This window comes from Helicoverpa zea, chromosome 14, assembly GCF_022581195.2.
Source record: "Helicoverpa zea isolate HzStark_Cry1AcR chromosome 14, ilHelZeax1.1, whole genome shotgun sequence".
In the NCBI taxonomy this organism is placed as follows: Eukaryota; Metazoa; Arthropoda; class Insecta; order Lepidoptera; family Noctuidae; genus Helicoverpa; species Helicoverpa zea.
The window spans coordinates 8,118,348-8,127,572 of NC_061465.1; the positions used below are offsets into that span (position 1 = coordinate 8,118,348).

The window sequence follows — 9,225 nt, forward strand, 5'->3', positions numbered from 1 at the left end:
GGTTATGTAAAGTATGTGCAGCCTGTGACCTGCTGTAGCGCAGTTGTTCGTGTGGTCTGCAACGAAGAAGAACAAATACATTTATATAAGTATCTTACACTTATATCGAATAGATTCGCATTGAACACTTCCGCATTGATTACGTACAAAATTATATGTCTTCAAATATCAATATTGAACATTGTCGCAATCGTTTTAATATTTTAGTGAAAGTTGTGGTCATTAAAGAAAATCATTACGTTTTAAGCAATAGTCATGACTTCTTTGTATGAGGTACCGACGGTAATGACGAAGCTAGTCGTGTGGATATTGAGTTTTCTTCATATTGAACGTAATGAAGAATCTTCGTAAGAATTCGGGCTTGGCCTTCGGCTAGCTGTCTTCACTGGACAGAATATTAAAAGCCAATTTGAAAAGCTAATTAAACTATTTACATATAAAAACATTGATCCGTTTCCGTATTATTGAAAAATAAATGCACATGATGCCGACCCCAACATGATTGGGAAAAGGCTCGGAGGATTAAATGCACATGAACAAATTGTAGGCAAAGATGAACCTCATCCTAATGCTTAGTGTACTCAAACAAAACATTTTAGCTTTATTTTTTAAATTCAAATATCTATGCATCTAAAGCCAAGAATAGAAGTGCACACAACAACGACTTACCTAATCAAATGTATCATCATTATTTCTAAGTCTTCACTTTTATATAAACTTCAGCTGCGACCCCACGAAAGGCGTCTGTTCATAAGATTTAAAAGTAGGAGACTATCCGACCATTTAATACCTACTAGTAATCTATTAGGTAACGTCGGTGACCTAGGTTAGATCATCTTGCTAATTATCATCTAAAATAAGATAAGAAAGGTCACGTTGCTAGTGTAAGAGGATTGATCTAGTTCGCAAGAGTACGATAGTCTTTTGTTTTATATTAAAATCACTCGTTACTTTGATTACTGCATGTGAGCGGTAACCGGTAACTGCTGGCGTCGATCATATGCCACAGGAGCTGTTTCTGTGAGGTTGAATGGTGGCTGCCAATGGAGGGGGTACCATACATTATGAATCATTAACTGTCCAATAGTAACTGGCGTTATGATTAGACAGAATAATTAATTGAGACTTGTGAGTCTTGAAACTAAAGAGTTTTTAGATGAAGGATAAAAAAAACCTGCCATTGAAGTAACTACCGTAAGGAAGACTGTTGCTGTGATAGTATATTGTCATTAATTAGTTTTTATTTATGTATAAAAAGCTGAATATAAACGCAGTATTTCCATGCAATTATATTGTCACAAGTAAATCTATATTATTCTATATCGTGTAAAATCAGAAAGCGTCGTTAGATCATCATCAAACTAAACTATAAGTCAGTTTAGTTTGGATGATCTAAAATTATTTTGGCCAAAAAATTTCCACGAATGGAAAAGCTTCTCGTTTCTTGGAAGTCGTTATTAAAATGGCAGCGCCTTCGGAAGTAACTAGGCACCTATGTAAGTTTTAAGCACGTAAGTACCCATATTCTAAGTTGTAACCGTGATTCAAAATTTTGACAGTTGTAATCAATGATAGTGTGATAAAGCATTGTATCAATATAATAATAAGCTTAGAAGCAAGCTTAACTTGTAAAGAATTGATTAAGAAATTATAAGTGCCTGCTCATTTGTGAATGGAAGAAAGTTGCTACAGAGCACCTCTATAAATGGTGAGTTTATAGCTGTAGAATTTACACAGGCGTCTGTTGCGTGTCTTGTTTATGTTCTGCAGTTGAAATCATAAGATGACCCCTCCCGCTGTGTTGCTTCTGTTCGCTGTTTCTGGATAAAATCCACACCTCGCTTCGTGTGATCTTTGTGTACTCAAGGCACCCTGTTGGTGTAGTGGTTAAGTAAACATTTTGATCACGAGACCTAAAAATCTGCAAATATGGACTTCTCTTTTTAATAAGTAAACACACCTGCTGATCCTATCACCCATATATGATTTTATACCACCACTAGGTACCTACCTGTATTCTGAACATTGTTGTTATATCTAAAGTGAATTTGTAAAATTGAAAACAACACACATACCTATTACCTACGCATGAATTAATTTCGGAACTAACTACCGGACATACCTTCTATCACAATCATCCGTGCCATTAAGTTGCATAAAGACAAGTTATAAATGCGTCATAGCGTAGTTAGTCGGAAGTGTGAAGCTGTTTTGGTCGACACACCTCTGTAAAAAGTTTTGATTGTATCATCATCAGCCTATCGCAGTCCACTGCTGGACATAGAGTGTTTCTTTTCCCAAATTTTTAAACACGCTTTCAGACTCAACATTACCTCTTTATAAAATTTAGGTAGAAATATACACTAGCAGCAGATAAATAAAGATAAAAAAGAAGACTAGAACTCTGATTCAAACTGTGTTTTGGTGTTCAACGTTACGTTTTATTTTATACGATCAAATGTGTGCTTGTTTACCAAAAACATTTCGTCGTAATCAATTTTAATTCAACGTTTTTTCTTTACACGTGCTTTTATATGAACATACTGGATTTTTTTTTACAAATAAAAGAAGAGTTATTATATACATAAGTAATTCAGTTTTACCAGTACTTACAGAAGATAAAGTTCTAGCTAATAATGAATGCAAACAGTTGTATGAAGAAACTATTTATTAATGAATACTAATAAAAGATAAAATATTCATGCCATCGTTTTGATTTATAGATAGAAAGCTTATCTCAGAGTCTAAAGTTCAAAACTCCAAGCCTTGTGACAAAGGGCACTATTTTACAGTCAAGTTCATCGTCTTTAGTGCGATTGAAGCTTTTTAAATTATGATTAAATAATACCTAATTAACATAAATCATGTTGGTATACACAATGTGTGTATAATTTCATTTACGTTGTTTGGAAATAATTTTTCAAGTATCCGTTTTCCATACCTAAATCATGATTATTTTGAATTAAATTTTCAGTTTATTATCAGTTGTTTTAGAAGAACTGCCGTTTTTGTTATTAGTGAACTCTTGCCTAAACACTGTTGGATATTTTCTCTTTTGAATAAATCAATAAAACTTGGAGTCGCAAAATATAAACAGAGTTTAAATATATTCTGGTACCTAGGTATGAGTTTCATCACTCATTCATAAACGTCAATCACTTTAATTTACTACCGTTTTACGTAACTTTAATAGGCCTTAAACAGCTGCCCAAAATCGTAACAAAATACTTCTTCGGTATGTAGGTTTCGATTACATCAAAAACTGGTTCCATGTGACCCCATGCAGCATCCGATTGCCATAATAAAATTGATTGTTTTTACCTACTAGGTACCTATCTCGTTTAATTTCACTCTCGCTAAGTTTATTCGATTTGTCACCAAATTATTATATAGGTACTTTGGTCTTGCCCGTTGTTGTTCGTAAACAATAAAGATACTGAACTTTGACATTTTATAGCTGTACTTCGATTTATATAATATATTTTTCAAATCTCAAAGCTTTTCTTTCAAAAATAGTTGACAATGACCGTAACTCACATAGCTCCAACAATTTTTTCCCTTAAGATGAATGATAAGGCACTGTTTCATTTTAATTTTACGTAGCTCACTAGATGTAGTTTATGAAATCATATAAGTATTTCCAGTATTTCTTCCGCTACATTTTTAACGCATGTTGGGATGTATCCGATTTTGACATTAACTGATATTTTTATGTGACCATTCTATTAAGTTACGAATTTCATTTTTGAGTTCAAATTCAGAATGATGATTATTATTGACATTGTCAACATGTGAGCAAACAGCTGTCGGAAATCTGTTGACATTCACAAAGAATGGACAAACAACTCACTATTGTCATTCGAAATCAAAACAGTTTGTCTTCAGTGTTTTGTTTTCGGCAATTTGGCTCAATTTGATGAATGAGTATTATGACCCACTGTCTTAGAAACAGGTGGCATTCACGTGTAGTGAAATAAGCGAATGTGATGTTAAATAGAAAACGTCATATTATTATTAATTTAGTGATGTTAGCGAAGTTCATTTATTTTGAGTGAGATGGAGTTGATAACTTCTTCCAACAACACGGGAAATAAAACGAATCAATAGTAAAACGATACGTTTTATATTTATCTATTTACATGTACAAGCTAATGACTATCAAAGTATTTACAATTCTATTGACTATTTGGTATGATCACGACTGTTGCTGGCGCGCCAGCTGAGCAGGCTCCGCTTACCAGCAGCAGTTCTTCTTCTTGTAGTGAGTGACGTGCTTGATGATGTGCAGAGGGTAGGGCTTCCACACCGCGTAGGGCACCTCGACGTGTTTCTCAATAGGGACATGGATCTTCTTGATCACTTCGTAAGGCCTGTCTACGGGAACGTGCACCTTTTTGATCACTTCAACGGGGACTTCCCTGACAACCTCAACGGGGACTGGCCTCTCAACATGTACGTGCTCAGTCTTGTACACGGGGTAGGGCACCTCCTTCACGACCTCGACTTGGACAGGGTAGGGCTGCGGCACGGGCACTCTGACCTCCTGACGGACGGGCACAGGTACAGGCTGCGGCACGGCCACCTGCACGTGGCGGGTCACCTCAACAGGTACACGACGAATAACGTTCTGTACTACAGATTGCAGTTCGTACCTTGTAGCAGAAACATCAGGGCGACCAACGGTTACAGTGGTGCCAATTACTCTTGGGGCTCCAAGGGTTGTATCGGCAATCAGACTACCGGAGTTATCGTTGCCTGGTCCAGGAAGGTTTGAGTCGAGGAGAAGGCCTCCATCAGGGTATCCATTGCCAGAGGGGGCAGGGGCAGATAAGTCGGATGATAGTGAACCGGATGATTCAGGAGCAGGAGGTCCGTAAGTTGGACGGATGGGCGAGCTGGGACCACTGGGGTATCCGCCGTGTCCAAGTGATGCACTGCCGGGAAGAATTGCCTCTGCGCGTGCTGGACCGTGGTCGTCAACCACAGCTTCCTGAATGTTCAAGGGACGAGATGCGCTGCCTACTTGTGGTGTCCCGTATGACGGGGAGGGTGCGAACGAAGCTGAGGGTGAATTTAAGGCTGATGCCAAGAACGAGTCTGGACTTTGATGCTGGCCATTTAGATAACCGCCATTAGTGCTGTACACTAGCGCTGACAGGAAGAGGAGTTTGACCTGAAACAAGCAATTGTGAGTTTATTATTTGTACTGAAACTTGGCTGAAAAAGGAAAAAAATAAAATTTTCTTTTTTTCATAGTATTACATGAACTTACAACAAATGCCATGGCTTTTAGCTAATCGCTCTGAAGCCAGCAAAAAGAGCTAGTTGTTGTCCCTTCCGAGTGTCGGTTGGTTGTGCTGTGACATCGCGCGGCCCCGCATATTTATACATGTCGCTCTTTGCTACAGCGCCTATGAATACATCTGAATCGATCTCGGCATCACTGCGTCCTATACGTCACCGATGCCAAAATATATTATGTTAATTTCTGTACTGATCTTGTTAACATAGTTTTCTATGATTATGCAAGGGAAACTGTGTGTTGAAGGTATATTGAACATCTGCTGCGGTTTTGTTGCTTCACATAAAAATGAATATGAAAATCTATTCAAGGCTAATTTGACTTGCAATCGTTTAAAGTTATAGTTTATTTTCCTAATGTGGTATATATTTTTAGACTCTTCATATTATTGAGCCATTAATTGATTGATTCAATCGGTAGTAAATCAATCTGTAATATATTATTTCTTAACCATAAACCTATGGAAGGCCCTCGATTAGATAAAATAAAACATTTGTGTATGTTTATTTCAAACATTATTACCACTTCATGGATTTTACCCAGACATTATTTTTGTTTTCTTAGGTACTGTGAGAAAATCTATCATATCTTTTTGTATGAGCTTGTATTTACATAAAACAATATGACTCAAAGTACGTACTAAGCTGATTTTATACGTATACTTATCTGTTGATGAATATTTACATCACGTGTATAAGGTTAATTTCAAATTTCTTTACAGGTTTTCCACATCCTACCCGGGCGCCGTGATTGTTCGAAAGAGTTACCGCGGCCTAAGTACATAAAAGGCTTAAGAAGGAACATGGCGGATTTTAATCAGAAAATCAGGACAGATCATTTGGTGATTTAAAAGAAAAGAGATTTTCCAAATTGACAGATACATGTAGTTATAGCAATTCAATTCATCGTTGTTCTGAAAATATTTCCCAAGTCATTTTTGCTAAAAAATCCTACTAATAGGTGTTACAAATGTATGTGAAAGTTTGTGACAATGTATGGACGTATGTTTGTTATTCTTTCACGCAAAAACGGCTGGACGGACTTGGTTGAAATTTGGTATGTAGATAGGTGATACCATGGATTAACAAAACGCTACTTATTATCAACACACTCCGCGGGCGAAACCGCGAACGGAAGTTAGTCTTCTATATTTATTAAAGAAAGTCGTGTTAATTACACTACTTATAACTGAAGAATGGCTGAACAGTTTAATCTGATAAATCAAAGGGGATTCAGCTTAGACCCGGGAGAAGGTCATAGGAGTTTTTGTCACCATCCGGTTACGCGAAGATATTATCTCGGGACGAGGATGAAACCGAGGGTAGAAGCTAGTTGTAAATAAAAACGTGATAAAACGGGAAATTAGTTCACTATGTTATTCATAGAAGTTACTTAATAGATCAGGTGTGCCGAAAATCTTTTTTATAACTAGAAAGCTAACATTATGCCAAAACCTGTCTGAATAATGGTGTAGCATAACTAGATGATAATGATATGTTTATTACACTTCCAGAGCTATTCAAGTAAAATAAACACATTACCTACCTTTGCGGTGCAGTAGGGTTAAAAACCAGATCATTGTCTATTGAGACAATAACGTGACCGAATTTAAGATATTAAGGCAAACTATTGTCATCGTATTCACAAATATTTTTACATTCAAGTGTCGTAAGTCACTAAGGTATTCATATTTGACTCTCAGTTTATAGGTCATTGTGGGACGAGGCAGCTGGGCGTTTTATACTTACATATCTGCCTATTATATTATACACATCAAAATTATAACAAAATTGGCCTACATTTTATTCAAAAGTTGTTCTTCTCGTACAAAGAAGACAGGAGCATTTTTTTTTTGCTGTGTTGCTTAAGGTGGAAAAGCGTGAGCGTGGTAAGACAGTTTGAAATAATGCCGAATCAAAATTCTAACCATAGTTATACCATAGTTTCAATTGTAGTTATACCATAGTTTAAATTGCAATTTGTAGTTTTTAGTGCTAGTTAAAATGTTTTTTTTTCATAAATATATAAGTTTTTTATTTATTTGGGACATTGCGCAAACTGTCCTCTGATGATGTCACATTTGTTTTTATAATAAGTACAATATAAAGTTTCCAATTTCACCTGTTGGTGAGATTTATATGTTAATAAGTTAACTTGCTACTCAATCGTGCTTTTGACCTACCGCTTCCGCTATGTCGTATATTTTGCATAATTTCGATTATTGGCCTACTTTTGTTTTAATTTAGAATAAAATTATGTCATAGTACTTTTATGATTGAGCAGATTTTTCCTGCGGCATCATCCGCGGATCAAAAAGAAAGAACATGGATAAAAAAATATCTAAAATTCCAATCTGTTTTCTTTGTCATCACCAGGTCATCTTCACGTCTTTCATCTTAATCGATTCAGTTGTCAAAGTAATAATAACGTCAATCTCTATGTTGCATTCAAATTCTTTGTAAGGATTTATGTATGTCCTAGCTTCTGCCCGCGGTTTCACCCGCGTCCCGGATGGTGACAATTAATTAAAACTGCATTATCAGTTTTCTGAAAATCACGTCAAAAACTTTTCAAAACGCCCACGAACTTTCTACCAGGAATAAGTCCAAAACAACGTTTCCACCAGTTTCTTAGCATTGAAAAATAAATTAAAGAAGGTTCTCCTTAAGACATAGGTAGTGGTCGCAAAATGTGCAGATACCCACTAACCTGTAATTTACTTTAGATTTTGTATTATTTTTATTTTATTAAATATTATATTGAACCAATTGTTATAAACAAGCGCTAATCCCGCCGACAAACTGCTAATACTCAGTTTGGTGGGTTTATAAAATGTAAAGTATGTTGGTACAAATAAAGGATTATTTATTTTTATTCTACAAAATTCAAATTTAGAATACACTCTCAAGCTTGCTTGGCTAACTCTTTTGATGCTAGTAACATACTACAGTTATTAAAACCCTTTGAAATACACGTAAAGTCCTTAAAACCTAGATTTTGCATTGCTGTCCGCTTTTTTTTGCAAAAGAGTTTAAATAAGATTTATAAAGAAATTGCTTTTTTCAGGATTTGGAATAAAATGTGTAACCCTTCTTACCCTTGTAAGTAAACTTACGTTATGTTCTAGATACCCAGACACGTTCATTCTGCTTTGGCTTTTACCTCCAATTAATGGACTCGAGCTCGAAATTGTAGGTACCCATTATACTATCTAATTTATCCAGGTACCTAATTGCGTCTGCTATTTTGACGTCCACCACCAATTTTGAAAACTTTAATTTGGTAAAAGATTAATGTTTTTTTTTTTTTTATACTTTACATGTTAATATTTAATTTTATTTTATTTGGGAAAACAAACGATACCACATTACATAGTTATGTGTAAAAAAAAGTAACAAGAAGTTGTATAAAACAGAATCAATGTAAGTAGTAACAACAGTAGATTCGACAGCGTGAGAGGAGACGTAGCCTGCGCCTAGTATAATATCACCATCCTCCGAGCCCTTTTCCCCACCAAGTTGGGGTCGGCTTCCAGTCTAACCGGATGAAGCTGGGTACCAGACCTGGGGACCATACTATTAAAACATTTTACATAAATATTTACTTGAAGGAAAATCTGTAAATAATGTAGATGGAGAAGGAGTATCCTACTAATATCCTACTATCCTTCCTAATTAAATTTTAAATGTGAAAGTTTGTGACAAGGTATGGATGTATATTTGTTATTCTTTTAGCCAAAACGGCTGAACCCTGGATAACACAGTATAGGTTACTTCTTATCAACACACTACGCAGACGAGTAATATTTATATACCCGGTTATTTTTAGACATGCCTATTGTTTAAGTTTTAGTAAACATACAGTTTGAATTTAGGTCAATCCACGTTTCTATCAATGAATAACTGATTATGAATAACGTAAAT

The 9,225-nt window shown here is 35.7% G+C and overlaps 1 protein-coding gene across 1 annotated transcript; it reads right to left on the bottom strand.

Annotated features, from left to right (window-relative positions):
- Positions 1-4,147: 4,147 nt before the first annotated feature.
- LOC124636423 (MAGE-like protein 2) lies at positions 4,148-5,341 on the bottom strand. The gene is made up of 2 exons (XM_047172511.1): positions 5,273-5,341; positions 4,148-5,173 (listed from the first exon to the last, which is right to left on the bottom strand). Exons 1-2 carry the CDS (start codon positions 5,282-5,284, stop codon positions 4,235-4,237), a joined length of 951 nt encoding a protein of 316 aa, XP_047028467.1. The 5' UTR covers positions 5,285-5,341; the 3' UTR covers positions 4,148-4,234.
- Between the last annotated feature and the right edge of the window lie 3,884 nt (positions 5,342-9,225).